We start from the raw sequence: 19,175 nt of genomic DNA on the forward strand, positions 1-19,175 counted from the left end.
CAACAAGGTCATTAGCATCCCTAGCAAGCTCCAAGTGTTTTTTCTAAAAAAGGATAGGGGGAAAACATCAAGAAATTGAATATCCGATTTTAAAAAGTGAAAAATGAACCATCAATATGGTGGTTCAGTGATAGTATTAAAAGAAGAAATATAGTTTTCAATTTTTTTCTTAGATATTCTGAACGAAAAGAAGGAGAAATATCATGCAACAGAAAGTGATTAACTTAATGTGTCAACATAGTAAGTCAAAAGCATGCTTACGCAAAACCCTGAAGAAGTCTTTTAAATGCATCTTACTTGCAAGTTTATTCAATATTCCCATTTATCAACGTAAGAAACTGCTGGTATAATAAGGTTCTCAAGATACCTAATCATTTAGATTCAAGAAAACTAACGTCCCCGCCCAGCTTAAATAAGGAAACCCTCAATCCTCTTCTCTCAATCGTACCTCGAGGGTTACTGATGTGATAGAGGGAAAATCCAATTAACTACTTCGGGGAAAAAAAAAATCCCGACAACTATACCTGATACGTTAGAGCATCGCTGAAACGCTCGAGCCGGAGATAAAATTTCCCCGAGATTGACAGGTGGGGAGCAAATGCTTCTCGGGCAAATATTTGAGAGAAACCTCATAGTCTCTTCGAAGCCACCTGAGAGCCTCAACGTACTCTCCTCTATTCTTCAATATAATTTCCTATCACGTTCGCCCATCGGGCCTCCTCCTGCCTGTTCCCCTCGGCCTTCGCATTCGGGTAAGCTGTCGCCGCCGCCTTCAGTTCCACGTCACGTCCCGCCATTTTCTTTATTTACAGAAACAATAGAGAATGGCTCTGTCGATTATGTATGGAAGACTGAAAATTAAGTTTTCCGCAATTGAGATTCTGAGTCTTGTTCGATGACAGATTGAACCTTGGGCGCCGCTCTTTCAAGCCTGAACCTTTCCTTCCTTTCCATCCGTAAATTTTTATTCTCCCGCAAGACCAGGCTGATTCTGCTTTTACTTACTTTTTCCCCTCTTTCAACGTTTCAAACATAATTTCAAATTTATACGGTTTTTAATAAAAACAAAAGAGAAATTTTGATTCTTATCATAATCATGATGATATAAGTGAAATACAATGACAGGTAGAACAATACGGTTTTTTAATTTAAAAAAATAATAGAGAAATTTTAATATTTTTTTATTCTAAATTTTCATATTTTTTTATTCTCACGAATAATTTAGGTCGAGAAAAATATTTATGACATTATAAGTGAAATACTTGAGAAGGTAAAAGAAGAAAGAGAAAGGTAAAATTAAATGCAGGCCCACATAAAAAAATTAATTACCACAAATTTCATTAACTTTAATTTAGTTATTAATTAATCTTATAGTAATTAATTTTTTTGTATGAAATTTTAATGTAATTCTCCAAGAGTGAAATCAAAAAATTAAAAAAATAAGTATTTCTCCCAAATAAAAATTAGAGGGGGCAAGCTTTTTAAAAATACCATGGATCAAAATTTAGAATCATGTAATTTCCAATGGTTGAGTGCATTTTTATGATTATTTTTTTTTTCCAAAAGCAATTTTACTCCTGTATTAAGTGAGATAATTTTATTTTTGAAATATTTTTTTGATGAGCCAAAATTTTTTTTTATAAGGTGTTTAGCGTTCTTTGAAAAAAGTAGTTTAAAAGTAAAATTGTCTCATTATAAGCATAGAGATAAAATTGCTCTTAAAGACCTTAATCCAATTCTAAAATTATTAAAAACCATGTGCTTCAGTGGCATAAACTTCCCTGCTTAAAACAAGAGGTATGAATTATATCTCCAAGCGGCCTTATAAGGAGGATTTAAAAATAATTTGGTGTGGGGCAGATGTTGCATGCCGTGTGTCGCGCGTGTGAGTGTTGCGTGTGTTTTTTTTTTTTTAATACAAACGTTGCATTTGTGTTTTAGAAGGGTTTAGTAAAGGGAAAAGAGTTACGTTAAAATTTTGCTCGTAATAAACAATATATTTTAATCAATTAAAGTCTGCATGAGTGGTTAAAAACTTTCATCACTCAAGCAAATGATTAAAATTTAAATCTTAATCATTGTGAATGTAGCAATTGAGTTAAAAAAGTCTCATTTTACTTTTCCTATCTCAAGAGAAATAATCTCCATCATTAGTAGGTCTACTCTATTCCTTATATTACCAAAAATAAATAAATAATATGTTTAATTTATTCTACAAAATCGTTTACTACTCAATAAATATTATACATTTAATAAAGAATATAACATTTTCATGTACTTCTATGTTTTTGATGACACTTCTATTCAATCCTTTAATTTTATGAATAAATCAAAATTATAAATAGTAGAGTTTTTACTAAAATTTAAAAAATGTTAAGATTAATAATTATTTTTTAATCCATCTCTACTTAAGTTTGTATTTTTAAAATTAATTAAAAATATTTTTTTTGCATTTACTTAAAAAAATTATTTCAAGATTAATACAATTTTCCGCTGAATGTCCACGCAAAGAGAATAAATATGAGTCCTTCCGTTCATGGTTGAAATGACTATTCCCTCCCATGCAAGAATGGAAAACATTTTCACCAAATTGGACCCTTAATAAATTATTTAAATTTTTTTAATTAATATCATTTTTATATTTATTTTTATTTGATGAGGTATTTTACTTAACAATAAAAATATAAATAATTTATTTATTAAGGGTTTTTTGAAAAAAAATTAATTACACTTTAAAATATTAAAAATATTTACATTTTTTAAAGGAAGAGTATCTGCAACCTAAGTTGATAACTTTGTATTTTTATTACATACTCTCTCCAAATCACAATATGAGATTTCTTCTGAAAATCTTATTTGGTCTAAAATATAAGGCATTTGGTAATTTTTATAATTATTTTTTCAATTATATCCATACTCCTTTTATTACTCTTTTTGAAAGAAATAATGCATTGAAATTTTAAATATCATTATGAAAATGCTTATATAAAGTATTTAATGAGGGTAAAATTAAAAGATATAATTTTTTAAAAAAGAAATTAAAGTTTCAATTAATATTTTTAAGAACTATGAATTAATAATCAATGTTTTATATTTTAATCCGGAGGAAGTAAGTTGATAACTTCTGACTGAATACAAGTGATAGGATCAATTTTATCATCATCACATCGCTGAAAAATTTATGTTAGCACCTGGAATTTTATTTTGCAAATCAGTAATTTATCCGTTGAAAATACACCTTATAAGTGGGATAAATATGACAGAAAAATATTTTGTACACTGGACAAGATATAAGAGTTTTAAATTTCATGTTGAGATGTAAATAGGATTAATATACAATTTAAATCTTGAACTATAAGTTTAGGGGTGATTTAAATTTAAACTTGTATTTAGTATATCTTGAACCCCAAACAATCAAGTTTGGCATAATTTCACCCTCGTACTGTTAAATTAAAATAAATGTCTGTTACTTTTAAAAATACAGTTTGATATGCAATTTTTGTTCAAAAGAGAGTAGGAGAAAGGGGGAGAATGGAATTTGAAAAAAATTGTAACAAATGTTTGTTTCAATTTAACAGAAATTGCAAAGTTACTCTAAATTTAATTGATTAATATTCAAAATATATCAAATAAAATTTTAGGGTTTAAATAACCCCCGAATCTATAATTTATGGTCCAAATTATTTGTTAACCCAATATAAGAATATTCATTTTCAAGAAATTTTAAAATACTTTTTCTTTAACATGCTAATAATAATAATAAATTATTATTTTTGAATTGAACCTCTTGTAAAATTAATTAATCAAGATCATCCCCCACTGTCCAGATGACATTTTTTGGATAATATAGAATATTAATTTTTCATTCAAAATTTAATAAAATATAATTATGTATAGTAAAATTTTAATAATGTGATTAGTCTAAGATCAATATAACAATATGAATATAATTAAATCGTATAAATCCACATAAAATTTAATTAAATAAATGAAAATATTTAGTTACCATGTTTATATACTTGCAATACTTATTTCAATAAAATTTAGACATGTTTATTTTTTTAATTTATAATTTATTACTTGACTGTTTTTTTTTTTTTGGGGGGATGGATTCCTCGACTAGCTTCTATTATCAATAGTTTTCTTAAAAAAAAAAAAGCTTTAAATCCACTTGTATATTATCAATAGTTTTCTTAAAAATAAAAAAGCTTTAAATCCACTTATACCCCATATCAAACTCCACTTGTAAGGTGATGACAATGTAAAATATATATATATATATATATATAACCCATAAGTGTGAGTAGAAAATATTGAAATGTCACTGAATATAGAGAATATATTTTTATAGTGTTAAATTGTAATGGATATTTTTTTAGCAAACTAATCCAAATTTAAGTAGTTTTACTATGCTATATAACTACTAGTAAAAAACTATACCAGATAAATGTGTAGGCTAATTTAGAAGAATTAGAAATAAATGAATTAAATCAGTGTAATCAGTACATTTATTAAAATAAAAGAGGATGATCTAAAAATATAGTCAAAATCAATCTTTTTTCTAATTCAAGATACACTATTTACACATTATACTTAAAGGCATGAACCAAGAGAAAAAAATAGAAGCTAACTAAATTACTGCTGAAACTATCTTATGATTGGATCTTCTTCTGGGGTAACCTTCCTCTAACCTCCATGATAGCTTGAGATCTTACTTTTGATGCTTCTTTAATTGTCTCTAGATATTTCTGTTCAATCACTTCTAACTCTATTTTCAACTCATCTTCTACGTTAGATAAAGAAGAAACATTACTAGAATGGGCTGGGAAGCTTAACATATCATGACTTCCTAATTCTGATATCTTACTCCTATGATAATTTGGCCATGCTTCCATTACAGATACAAAAGAGCATTCAGTCTCTCCTGGCACTCTTGGCAAGTTGAAATCATTAAATGCTGAGTCCACAGACAAGAACGAAACTAAAGATAACTTCTTATCATTAGTCTCAGAACACAAATCATCTATTTTGATTGTATTTCCGTGATCAATGTTGCCATAGGATGAAATTTCATTCAAGTTGGAGTGATAATGTTTTTCTGATGCAAGAGAGCTGCGATTCGAGCATGAGATACCTTTCTCTTCAGTAATATTTTGTATAGAATCTTCTGAGTGCTGCTTCTGTTTTGCTAGCTCCAGATCTTTTTGTCCAATAATAGTTTTTCTACAACTTCGTGAAACCAAATGAGCAATATCTACACAAGGTTTCCACTTTGGAACCAAATTAATCAATAACAAATCTATCAACTCAGCTATGAATTTTATATTTTGATCTGGAAGTTCGAGTTGCTCAACCATTTCACTTGAAACTGAAATAGCAGTATCACTATCTAGGTAAAATAAGAAATGGATATTTCTTACTCGCCCTGCATTGAAACACCACAATATACATCATTTTACTAATAAATTATAGCATAGTTATTAAAATTAGAAATAAACTTTCGTAAGTACTTTTTTAAAACTGCTCAACCTTGAGTCAAAGGAATTACCACATTTATATTACTGAATAAAATTAACACAAATAATTGACTTCAAATTAACACAAATATTTCCTTGAATACCTATGCTGAAAAAGATATAAAATAAACTTCTTTGACATTTTATAGACAAGTCCAAACATTTCGGGAATGAAAATAAAGGCAAGTTATTTTTGACACACAGTTGTTGCTGTTATGTGATGCACATCATTAGAGATTGGATAGTAATTTCTTCCCACCTTTCTTTAAGGCTTGAAGTGATGTCACATATAAATTTAATTTTCATATTAGAAAAAAAAATAAAAATAAACCAAACAACACTCATACTAACCTCCTTGATCAGCTATCCGAAGAACTATCGACACAGAATTCTCATCATTTTCTTCACCTTTTAGATTGAAAATATCACCTCTCTTCAACTTTTGTACCTCAACACATTGACAATGTGAAGCGTTACCAGAACCATCGTATGTAGTGATCATAGGTAATTCACAAGTATCATCAAGATCCAAGGAATTTGATCTGTTATGTTGAGTAGCAGGACCTTCTGACACGAGGATACGATCTCCAAAGGCTCCACATTTAGGGATGACAATATCTGGTAAGGATAGACGACGATTTCTTGCCAAACTATTCATTTGAAGAAAAGGATCTATCAAAAGCTCCTTTGCTGACATTCTTTGAGATGCTGGGACTAGACATTTCTCAATAAATAATTTCATTTCTGGATCTTTGACTTTAGAAAGGGAAGCGGGTTTTATACCCTAGGAAATCAAGTATTGTATGACAAAAGTACTTAGCAATTGATTTTTTTTTTTTTAAAAAAAAGGTGACTATTGATTTTCAAGTTCATGATACTCACAGATGAAACCTTCTTGTATATCTGAGCTGAGTTTTTGCATTCACTATACGGATACTCAGAAGTCACCAACTCAAGCATGCACATTCCAAATGAATATATGTCGGCCAATTCATTGTAATTTTCATCATACAGCTCGGGTGCCATAAATTCAGGGGTTCCTACAAGACTCCCATGTATGTAAAATAAGTTTACATTCGAACAGCCGTGAGACAAATAAACATGGGAAAAGTTGTCAATGAGTTCTTACAACAGTGTGATAAGAAAAATAAGTAACTGTGTTGTTTTCTTAAGAAAAAAAAAATTATTTTCTGTTTTAAGTTTTAACTAAACATAAAAAAAAAAAAAGAAGGAAAAAATGCTGAGAAACAGAAGAACATACCAATCACACTCTCAGCATTAGTCCGTTCCAAGAAAGTTGCCAGCCCCAGATCTCCAATTTTAACTTCACCTTGGTTTCCATTGATAAATATATTATCACACTTCAGATCCCTGTGTATAATAGGTGGGTTGTGACCATGGAGGTAGTTTAAACCCATTAATATCTGTCTTGCCCATCCTTTAAGAGCCTTCATGTCAACCTTCTTGTGCTTCCTACGATACCTAAATCATTCATCATGTCCACTAAAAAAACAGATGATTTCACTATAAAGAGCCAAAAGAGAGTAAACAGATCCACAAATGAAAGCAAACATACTGTCTGAGGCTACCCGAAGAGAACAACTCCGTGATGATGTTAACAGTCTTGTTCTTATTATCAATCCAGGAATTGTAGAATTTTACTATGTTATTGTTCTTCAATGATTTTAAGAGATGCACTTCTGAGTAGAGCCTTTCCAAGTCACCTGGTGACTGTAGCACCTCATCAATCCGAACCTGGTTCCAGGCCACTTCAAGTCCACTGACTTCATCAAATGCCTTATAACTGATGAATCACAAATTACTGAAATCAGTGAATGGATAAGTAATTAGTGACAATAAAGCAAAACAATGGATATGCACCATGTCTTGAAAGCACCTTTGCCGATCACATCTTTATACTGTCACAGATGCGAAAAGCAGCTTCAGTCTCGGGGAAGTATAACAAGTCTGGATACTTTGTAAATTTTTTCACAGAATTCAAAGAAAACAGAGAAGGAACAAAAACAGGTAAAGCACTCCAAACACATCTCTATTACCCTGTCATTCTCTTGGAATTCTACCGGAGTTTATCAGAAGGCTACAAGAAGGGTGGCAGGGTAAAGAAGTATAGCGGAAGGCAAAAGCAAGAGCTAGCACAAAAGATTAAACAAATATATTACCCTAATGTATCGACAAGTTGGATCAATTTCAAGAATATCAGGATCAGGAGGCTCTGCATGCCCAGTACACTCATCTGAGCTTCCTGCCCTCGCCACACTCATCTTTGCCTTGCTAGACTTAATCCTACACATGTGCACAACTATAACAAACAAATTGTTCAATATATCATCAAATTTAAAACAAAAAATGCGAGACATTCAAAGGGACTGGAGAAAATAATTGCAGATTACGGCCTGCTGTGACAACAGGTTGGATTGAATGAGAACAATTCACATCGACAGTGTATTAGAATTGCATCGGCTGAACTCGAAAATTGTATTCACCGAAAAAAATGGGGAAAGAAAAGCCGAGGGTAATTGTCAATGAATTGATTAACTTGAAAGTAAAGGAAAGTTTGTCAAGAGGATAAACAGAAAAGGACATGAGAGAAAGAATGGATAGAGAGGAGATCGAACCCTAATCGGAATTGGGATCAATCACGTACCACCACCACCTCCTCTTGGAACAAGGAAGGAACGCCTCTTTACCTATGACTAAAATCCGGCGGAAACTCGACACCGTCAAGCTGGTGACTATTTATACTTATCCCCGTCCCCCGATAAATATCCTTTTTTAATTTGTCTAAAAAACATTATTTTAGCATGCCTCCCTTAAGTCTCGACTCTCAACTCTCAATGCCCCACGCAGCTATTTATTACGCCCCCAAAGGATAAATAATTGATTATTTAACAGATTTTTTTAATTTTTAATAAATTTAATGAAGATAAAATGACATATAAGTCCCTTGAACAGATTTATTAACAAATACTTTTTGAAAAATTCAATAACGACAGCCATGTCCCTTATGACTCTTATGACTTAGATATGATTTGAAATTGACATGCAAAAATACTAATATTTTATTAAAAATATATTATATCAATTAAATAATTTATAATTATTTTATCAGTAATTTATAATTATATTTTTAATTTTTTATAATTATAAATTTATATATTTAAATTGATCATATTTTATAAGTTTAACATTAATTGTATAAAACTATTTTATCAATAATTTATAACTATCATCTCAACATTTTACAACAATAATTTTATATATTTAATAGCTAAACAGATTACATTTTACTAACAAAATTTAATATTAATTGTTTACTCTCCTCTCAATGTCCATTCAAACACGTGACATGCAAGAGGACATAAACCTTAACACTAACATGATACTTAAATGTTGATTAATATCAATTATTTACTATTATTTTATCAATAATTTATAATCATTGCCTCAATATTTAACAACTTTAACTTTAGTATTTTTACGGACAATATTATCTTTATATTTTAATTTTAAATTACACTTAAGTTTTAAAAAATTTTAATTGTAATTTTTAAATTTTATAGAATGTGTTTATAGACAAGTCTATTTCATGAGGCCTATATGCAATTTTTTTAATACATAGGGAACATCACATTCAAAAATCACTCAAAAAAATTATTTACAAATAAAGATCAATGTAAAATAAATTATTGTTTAAATAGAAACATGACTTTTTTTAATGAAATTAATTATTAGTTCTTGTTTGTAAATAATTTGTTAAAGTAACTTTTAGATATGAGTTTCCTTAATAAATGTCAAATTTATAGCATCTCAAAAATTAACCTGAAATTAATTAAATCAATCAAGGATTAATGAGTAATTTTAAATGAATATTTAAAAATAAATAATTTTAATTAAAAGATTATTATTAAATTTAATTTAAAAAAATAAATTTTAAGTTATAATTTTTTTAAATAATAAAAATAGTAATAATAATATTAAAAAAAGAAAAGGAATATGAATTAAAAAAATGAAGGGTGGGGGGCGGATGACAATTTGCCTTGTGTGCGCGTTAGTGTGTGTAATGTATAAAAACAAAAAACAAAAACAAAAACAAAACAAAACAAAACAAAACAAAAGTTAAGGAGCAAAATCTGTGGGACCCACATAGTTTTTTCAAAAAAAACTAAAAGAAGCAACACACGCATCATTCATTTCCCTTCCTATCTTCATTTCCTCTTCCTCGGTGCGAACAGGTGGCAAGAGCGACGCCGTGACCAGAGCTGAAATAGGAGATAGGAAATCATAATAGAATACTTCATATAATATTTTTAATATTTTAAAATTAAATAAATATTTTAAATATTTTTTAAAGTTTAAAAAATTATGATTTAAAAGAGAGATAAATTTTTAATAAATAAATCTGGTTATTGAGATTATTGGTAGTATAATAAATATTTTGGAGTATTATTTTATTGATAGAATTGAAATTTAAGGCCTTTGAGTTTATCCCTAGATTCCTATAAATAGATTTTTAGTTAAATCTAAAAATATAGATTGATTTATTGATATTTAAATGATTATTTGGAATGAAAAATAAATTATTATAGTTATAGAATAATGATTCGAGGCTTGAGATTAAGTTTTCAATTTTTATGTATTTTTAGGTGCAAATTTTTGGAATAAAAAGGAAAATTTTAATATTAGAAAATTATTTGAATGATGATTTTAGTTAAATTTCAATGAAATTATTGTGAATGAAACTACTGAATTAAGTAAATAGGTTTAAATATATAAAATTAAATTTTAGAACTCAAGAGGCTAAGATTGAAATCCAAAAAAATAAAATAAAATAAAATAAATGCCTAAATGTTGAAATATGAGTGAAAATTGTGTTAATAATATTATTGACACATTATGATATAATTTAAATGTAAATTAATTGTTATTAAGCACCAATCAAGCTTTGAAAGTGTTGTAATTTGAAGAGTAACCTTTGACCTCTCAAAAGTTGAGGTAATTGGAGGAAATTTATTTTATATATTTGTGTGTTAATTAATTATTTGTGTTTGTGAAACAAATGAATATGTATATATATATATATATATGTATATCCAGATCTTGAAATCATTGTTTGTAATGCATATGTGGCTTTATTGAGATCATATAATTTATGACCAAGTTAATTGTGACATGATTTGGGTAATGAGATTGAGGGTTGATGATGATGTACATACTCTTAATTATAAATCATGGATTGTACATGATGATGAATTGTGTATGAGCATGTTGAGTCTTTATAGGATACTAATGTGAATTATGTGGTGGCATGAAAATTGATGCATAATACATGATTGAGATATGATGATTTTTGATACTCGTTGAGCATTAAAAATGAGGAACATGTGGGTAATTGTGAATTACACATATGAGTTATTGAAATACATTTTCTCATGAGCATGATCATATGGCAAGAGTTTGCCTTAGTAAAGGAGCTAGTGGTTGTGAAAAATTCATATGATACTTGAATATTAACTAATAACTCTGAGGGTTATAGTCGTTACTTATCTTGTAAGGTACTATAATATTGTTCCTATTAAGAGACTTAACCCTACTAGCCTACGTGAAGTTTTGGGTAAAGTTAGTCTTAAGCATGACACCTCATAGTGTGTGATTTAGAAAAAATGTGTTCATAATTGAACAAGGCAGTCTTGGCCCGGTAGCCCCTCACAATATGATTAAGGCTTTGGGTTGTCTCACCACATGGACAATCCCTTTCGGTTATTGGCCCATGGATTTCATGTCAAAGGAAATAAAAGGGAATATAAGGAAGAGATTGATTATGCATATTATTATTATCATGCAATTTGAGTGATTGATAGCTATATTTGAGAATATAATTGTAATTGTGAAAATGAGAACATATGGTAAATATGTGAATAATATATATATATATATATATATATGGCCATTTGTGCCAATTTTGTATGAATATTCAGTACTTGTGAGCAATCGTGCTAATTTTATACTTGACTTTATTTTTGAGATTATTTACATGAGTTAGATGTTAATGTGATTAGCATGATCTTGATCTGATTATTTACATGATTATCTCAATGAATTTATTAGCCACTTACATTTTTTATTAACTATCATGCATTTGTATAACCTGGATATACATTAGTTACTGAGTGGTTGTACTCACCCCTCTCTTTTAAAATATTATAGAAGCTAGCCCATTTGAAATGAACAGAGGAAAAGAGCATTAGGCCAAGTGATAATAATCACTTTTGTGGGACTTTCTCTTTTTAGTTTGACATGTGTATTTAATTTATGATATTGTCAACTAAGACAATATATTTTTGATCTACTTGTATTATGAGTTTTGTGTTGGGTGAAAATATATTTTGGGCTCTTAGGTATGTGATTTGGAGCTTATGTTTATATTAGTGGGCCAAAAATATTTGTATAAATGGAAATAGTCATTGCATGCATGATTTGAGAACTGAAATATTGTTATGGTTTCTCTTTGTGTTTTGATGTCCAAGGGTGAGTGGTTGATATTAATTATATGTAAATGAAAAAAAATTCATGTATGTAATGAGCCATTTGATGAATAGATGATATATAGAGTATGATGACTAGTTGATAATCATTGTGATAAATGTAATTGAGACCTTGACCCTTTACTATTAGTCATGGAAGGATTTAAGTGGTCAAGTGTCACATTAGTAAATATACATATATTATGTGGAATAGGGCACAGAGAAAATAAGGGGGTTTTTCTCTCATCTTGAAATGTATTTCTTAATCATACTTTTGTGTATGTTTAATTAAATTATATGAGTTCTTGAAATATTTTAAAGATGGGATCCCTTTATTTTGAATTGTTTGTAAAAATACATGTTAAGAATTTGTTTAGGTTAATTTCTCATAAAATAATCTTTTTAAATTAATTCTTGATTAATCATAATTAGTGTGATAATGTAAGTTCTAATTTAAAACACTCATTATAAAATTCACTCTATAACCTTTGAGCTAGACCTTAGAATAGGCTGCGTTGCTTTTATGGACCTAGCCCGTTGGATTTTGAGTTTGAAGGCCATCTTCCTTTAAATTTCAAAAGCTCATTGAACTATGAGGGCTTATGATTTGACCCTAAAACTTATATTTTTTATTTTTGTAAAATTTAAATTAATTTTAAAATATTCAAAAAAATTAAAATACAAATGTCACATCCAAATGACAAAAAATAAACAACCATGTAAATGTTCTAAAACATATTCTAATTAATCTCTAAAGGTTTAATTATCATTCCCAAATATAAACAAAATATTTAAATGTTTGACTAGGCTTCAAATAATTCAATGCTTTGGTGGTTATGGTTTAACTATTTGAAGCTGAGACTCTGGAAGGAATATTTTAAACGAAAAAAACATAAAGTTTTTTAAAAAATGAACTTTTGAACTTACTCGAGCTTGACCTTTAATCCGAAGCTCAAAAAAGCTTTGTTAACCCTTCTTTTTTTCCTCACAACAATTTCTCAAGTCTAAAGTCTAGACTTATATAAAACATGAAAAAAAAAAAAAAGTTGGCCCAAATTTCAAACTCTACTTTTAACATTGTACCCCTTGGGTCGGATCATGGTTGCGCTAAACTAACTATTATTCGAATGCAATTGAACTAAAAAAATCATACAGGGACGACAATTGATCGCCATGTAAGGACATTGATATAAAGTGAGGACTTTTTTTTAAAAAAATAAATGTTTCCGTAGTAAATTTGGAAGTTCATCAAGTAAGATATAGATTCTCACAATCAATATTAATATCATCAATCAATCAAAACATTTACTACTGTATAATGAATGGTTAATGTAGATGAATAATTAGTTGAATAGATTTTTTTTTTTTTTGCCTTTTACTAATACTTGCTATACGATTTTATTCTACACCCTCTAAATACTATTAATTTTTATAAAATTATAAAATAAAAAGTTACTCAATATTTAATATTTTTTATATTATCTTCAATCGGGCACCCTTGGCTGAAAATGCTTGCTACTGTATTGTCCTCTACACCTTCCATGCTTGCACTCACATGCACGCTTTACAATTTGCATGTTCTTCTGGCTTATAATAGAGTACATGGGTAACTACTATACAATTATTAAAAAAAAATAATTGAAACCTTTATCATCCAAAAAAAAAGTTAAAGTATATATTTGATCCTCTAATTGTGTATAAGGTTATAAGTTAGTCCTTTAATTTTATAAAATATATTTTTAGTCCTTTAATCCCAATACCATTAGTTTTAAATTGTTATTTGTTGTGCTAATAATTGCTATTTTAAAAAATAAAATTTAATGTTAATATTTAAAAATATTTTATCAATATTTAAATGTTCAATATAAAAAAATTTTGCCATTGAAACTAACAATGTTAAGATTTAACAACTAAAAATACACTTTATGAATATAAGGGACCAAAATAAAGTCTTGAATAAAGTTAAAAAACTAAATGTGTATTTCAGTTTTTAAAAAATTATATATCTTTTTAAGTATACTTTCATTCATTAAACACCTTACATGAGTGTTTTATCAATGACTATTGAAATATTAATGAATCAATTCATTTTTTATCATGATAGCTGTCTCAATATCCACAGAGTAGGCATTCTGAACAAGCCAATCAGGTATCAATTTTACTTGGCCAAAAAAATCAGAAATTAATTTTGTATTGTAACATGCTGAATGCTTCCATTCGTGTTGTGTTGCTCAGATAGTCATCAAATTGTAGTATCGTTATTTCCCGACTTCTTTTCTATTTAAGATTTTCTATGCTGATTCATAAAAAATGAAAAATATAAAATCCATGCAGGTTTGGCTCTGTCAATTCTGATAAACGCATATTTTTCAGAATTCACCACACTGCTGCTTCAATGTTTTTAATTATGTATTTCGCAGACCAGTTGATCGCGATACTGTTCATCACCCTCCATCGCGTCAATGCCCATAACCTGTCATGCAAAACGCATGGGTGATTTTTTTTTTTTTTTTAATGATTTCATATGCTTAAGTTCTTAGAGTGTTTGTTATTTTAGGGGGAAAAAAAGAGTCAAAACCAATTTTTCCTCATTGGGCAACACATGACGCAGAAGGGTTCGAGAGCTTCTGGCTCTAAATATGGACTTCAAAAAATTCATTGATCTATAGGTTCCTGAAATGAAAAGTCACGCAAGAAACCTAACGAAAAGATCATCAAAGGAAAAACACTTCAGAGCTCATATCATGACAAAATATTCTGATACTAGCATGGCAAGACTGTTCTTTTATGTCCTATGAGTAATATGATAGAGTATATCGATATGATCTATATATCCTTGACACACCTCTGTTTAAATTGATTGGTTCTGTTTAAGGATTCTTCATAACTTAATAAGCATTTATTATCTGTTTCTTAGGAACTCTTTTTCTTTTTGTTGCTGTGTTCTGTTTTCAGAATGTAAAGGATGGGATTGGTATCAATGAAGCTAATGCTGGCTACAGTTGACCATGCATAACTCTTCTGCAGCGCATATTCCAAATGCTCTTCTTGTCCGAGCTTTTCCGTCTTGGCTATCAAATATCTGGCTTTTTTATTCCGAACCTATGGTCAGGTTATATTTGCTCAGTTAGTCTGACTAAAATTCTCAAATCAGTGACTAAAATTCTTATTTTGACACGACACAGCCTTTGTTTCGATGACATGTTCACAGCTAATGATAAGAACTTAAATAGAGAATCAACATCCTACAAAACCATTAGGAACTACTTGCTTGCAGTGTAGATACACCATTTCGAACACAAATCAGAATCAAAATCCTACAAAAGTGAGAGAAAACAATCACGTTCGACTCTCGTTCTTTCAACTAACAAGACCGGCGACAGGGTCTGTATTCCATGGCACCAGTGGCAAATACTTCAGCTGGAAAACAAATGAGACTAGAATCTGGCTTACTTCTTGCTGTGTGGTATATGGTAATCAAGAAACAACACATATCACATGATCCCAGCACATGGCTTCACTTCCGGCCACGTGGTATTTGTCTCACCGCTGGTCCTTTGAGACTTTATCTAGAGCGTCAAAAACATATTGAACAGTAACATCCTCCACAATAACTGTCTTATCTCTAGACTTGGAACCAGTGCCTATCGATACTTGCCTTCGTTTTACTCCTAAAACCTGCAATCACACAAAGAATGTTACAATTTAGACTAATTTGTTAACAACAATAATTACGCTGAAATATGAGCACAGATAAAAATGTCCATAAGTTGTATGGAAAACCAAGTAGGGTTACAGAATTGGTGACTCAATACTGAAGTAGAAAAGGTAGCCATGTAAAACTATTTACATTAATAATATGTTTCCTTTTTCTTTTTTGCATACAATAATATGCAAGCCTCAGGCTTGAGAAAGAGAAACTAAAAGTCTAACACAAAACAAAAGACAGAGCTAAACCCAGAAGGATCAGCAGCAACTCCATCTGTCATCTTGCAGAAAGATTCTGCAGTTTGAAGGCAAAGTATGCAGAAGCATTTCAGAAATGGGCTTAATCATCTTATGGATTGGAATTATGAGGAAGTAACTATTGGGCCAAAAGATGGTAATATTGGGTTTAGCGCCTACATTGAAGGTGGTTGCAATATATAGATGGAGGAATGAGACGTGTGAAGGCAGAGCATTATTTTGGTGAAAATCGTCTTCCTCTGTCTGCTTCTCCTCTCTGATTTTTTTCAGTTTCCTTCTGCAATTTTAATTGTATCTGATTCGTAGCCTTGTGACCGAACCCACTATACTTTTACCAATAGATATCAATGAAATCTCGATGATAATATCAACCTAAAGAGAACCAGTATACCATCTACACCTCTAACACAAGCGCGCAGCGCCAGATTATAAAGCATATAATAAAAGACAGCTCATTTTGGTAAAACATGATTCCAGAAGGTAAGTATCTCATGATAAATGATATATAAGTTGTTGATACAACCCATTGGGGTAGCCGAGCTCATTGAATGGGACGGGGCTTCATTGTTGTATAATTCATTGGAAGGCAGATAAAACAAATCTAGACAATCCAAGGAAGAAGCAACGCGCCAAGCAGGCACAGAGGCGCAACTGATTCCGGCATAAAATTAGATAAACCCGTACAAAGTAGGATCTAATCAACTATGTGTGCGAAACTCAAGAGTACCCATATTTACGATATGACTGCACAAAATTTTCATCCTTCCAGCACTAATCCCTGTTTCAACCATCGCAAGAAGATTTCCTAAACTAGGTTTAGAAACAAGAGAAAAAATTATCCCCAAATTTTAACATCTGATACTGGAAACTCAAATGAACATGCAACATTTCACTCTGGCTCTCTCTCAATATTAGGGCTTCGCCATCTCTTCCCAGTAAAATTTCGTTTTCTAAAGATGCAAACTGAGTCAGACTCGGGGACAATAAACTAGAAAACAACAAACAAAATAAGAGCTCACGGAGCTAATGTAATCGAGAAGGGCCGTGTTTGCTTCTCCGTCCCTGGCCGGTGCGTCAATTTGCACTCCTACAGCTTCATCACTGATATCTACAATTTCATAACGATTGGGAATTAAAACCAAAAGCACATGAAATTGCATGCATATCAACAAGAAGAAGAAAAAAAGAAGGACCTGTTACGGAAGCAGTTTTGGAACCTGGCTTGGCGTGGATGGTAATAGCAACGGAAGAAGGAGTCATGGATCGAATACAAGATGGCCAATTGTTAGCTTTTGCTGATTGAGTTGGTTCACTCTTGTCAACCTTCGCCTTGCCCCTCTTTGCCGGCGGCATTTTAATTTTCAGATTAACGATGCCGTGGCGGAGGACTCCCAGTGCTGTGCCGAGACCGAAACTACTAACAACGCGCCACCTTGCGTACGCACTACACGAGAATCTCCCTCTAGTCTCATTGTCTTATATATATATATATAAAAGAATTTTGCCAGTATTATTAAAAAAAAAAAAGTATGACGTCAAGTTGTGTATTTTATTTTATTTTTTTTGTTTTAGATATTGTAATTATATTTTGTTTGTTTTCAATTATGTTGTTCAATCCATCTAAAGTGTTATTCCTGCATGTGTGTGTGTATAAAAAGAATAAAGGATAGTGAATTTGCGCGTGGTATTTAAATCTGTTAATTCCTTTGTTAGCATATACTTTCTAAGTTTAAAAATATAAATTAAATTTTATCTCTCAGTAAAGTAATTATTTATTTTTAAATTAATTTTATCTTTTTATATTTATCTATATTAATACCTTAAAATAAATATAAAGTAATTTATTAAATAGGGACACTTTAAAAAAAATAATTATATTTTAAAAGATTAAAAATACATCATATTTTTAAACATCCAACTCTTAAAAAATACTTTATATTTTTAAATTGAGGAAGTGTCCAGTTTCATATTCATCTCCCACATTTGCCAAACAAGTTAAACCAAATAATATAAAATAGAGAACTAGTTTAAAATTAGTGATGGAGCCAAGACCTTAAGTCAACAACAACAACAACAAGCTTTTATCCCACTAGGTGGGGTCGGCTACATAGACTGCAAGACGCCATTGTGCTCTATCATTTATCAAGCTTTTAGAAATATTATTAATTAAGAGATCACGTTCAACAACTTCCAAGAATGTTCTCTTAGGCCTTCCTCTACCTCTCTTAATCGGACTCAAAGTTATATGTTCCACTCTTCTCACTGGTGCCTCCCTTGGTCTTCTTTATACATGCCCAAACCATCTCAACCGATTTTCTATCATTTTTTCCTCAATAGGTGCCAACCTTACTTTTTTGCGTATGTGCTCATTTCGAATTTTATCTTTACGTGTATGTACGCACATCCATCGTAACATTCTCATCTCTGCTACTCCAACTTTATGCTCTTGCTGTCCCGTTAGAGCCCAGCATTCACTACTATATAATATTGTCGGTCTGATAGCAGTGCGATAAAACTTTCCTTTAAGTTTATTAGGCACCTTACGGTCACAAATAACTCCTTTAGCTTTTCTCCAATTAAACCACCCAGCTTGAATTCTATGTGAAATATCTTTATTGATTTCGCCATTATTTTGAATAATGGCTCCCAAATATCTAAACTTTTTCACTTGAGGTATAATTTGATCTCCCAATTTCACTTCCAAATTATTTTCGAATAGTCCTTTACCAAATTTACAATATAAATATTCCGTCTTACTTCTACTCAGACGAAAACCTTTCGACTCCAATGTCCTCCTCCATAACTCAAATTTGCATTAACCTCTTCTCTTGTCTCTGCTATAAGAACTATATCATCCTCGAAGAGCATACATTTCGGGATTTCCTCTTGAATATGTTTCGTCAAAACATTTAAAATCAAGTTGAACAAATAAGGACTCAAAGATGATTCCTGATGTAGTCCAATCTTTATAGGAAAATCTTTTGTTTGACCATTAGGCGTTCTTATACTAGTTTTTACCCCCTCATACATATCTTGTATGACTTTAATATAAGCAATCCGTACTCCCTTTTTTTCCAACGCTTTCCAAAGCACTTCTCTTGGTATGCGGTCATAAGCTTTTTCCAAATCAATAAAAACCATGTATAGATCT

At 30.3% G+C, this 19,175-nt stretch overlaps 2 protein-coding genes across 5 annotated transcripts; both read right to left on the reverse strand.

Annotated features, from left to right (window-relative positions):
• Positions 1 to 4,488: 4,488 nt before the first annotated feature.
• Positions 4,489 to 8,276, reverse strand: LOC129300298 (probable serine/threonine-protein kinase WNK7). Of its 4 annotated transcripts, none has more exons than XM_054938867.1 (7): positions 8,153 to 8,276; positions 7,697 to 7,836; positions 7,093 to 7,320; positions 6,778 to 6,998; positions 6,399 to 6,556; positions 5,868 to 6,300; positions 4,489 to 5,425 (listed from the first exon to the last, which is right to left on the reverse strand). In XM_054938867.1, exons 2-7 carry the CDS (start codon positions 7,768 to 7,770, stop codon positions 4,653 to 4,655), a joined length of 1,887 nt encoding a protein of 628 aa, XP_054794842.1. In that variant the 5' UTR covers positions 7,771 to 7,836; positions 8,153 to 8,276; the 3' UTR covers positions 4,489 to 4,652. The 4 variants fall into 4 exon arrangements, with proteins under 4 accessions (XP_054794842.1, XP_054794840.1, XP_054794839.1 ...); XM_054938865.1 differs by adding an exon at positions 7,398 to 7,435 and having other exon boundaries at positions 6,778 to 6,989; positions 7,697 to 8,214; XM_054938864.1 differs by adding an exon at positions 7,398 to 7,435 and having other exon boundaries at positions 7,697 to 8,214.
• A 6,924-nt stretch (positions 8,277 to 15,200) lies between these two features.
• On the reverse strand, positions 15,201 to 17,479 carry LOC129300299 (uncharacterized). Its single transcript, XM_054938869.1, has 3 exons — positions 17,218 to 17,479; positions 17,044 to 17,132; positions 15,201 to 15,736 (listed from the first exon to the last, which is right to left on the reverse strand). Exons 1-3 carry the CDS (start codon positions 17,375 to 17,377, stop codon positions 15,602 to 15,604), a joined length of 384 nt encoding a protein of 127 aa, XP_054794844.1. The 5' UTR covers positions 17,378 to 17,479; the 3' UTR covers positions 15,201 to 15,601.
• Positions 17,480 to 19,175: the final 1,696 nt, after the last annotated feature.

The sequence above is a fragment of the Prosopis cineraria genome, unplaced genomic scaffold (genome assembly GCF_029017545.1).
Source record: "Prosopis cineraria cultivar Desert tree isolate PC_DT_omini unplaced genomic scaffold, ASM2901754v1 PC1522, whole genome shotgun sequence".
In the NCBI taxonomy this organism is placed as follows: Eukaryota; Viridiplantae; Streptophyta; class Magnoliopsida; order Fabales; family Fabaceae; genus Prosopis; species Prosopis cineraria.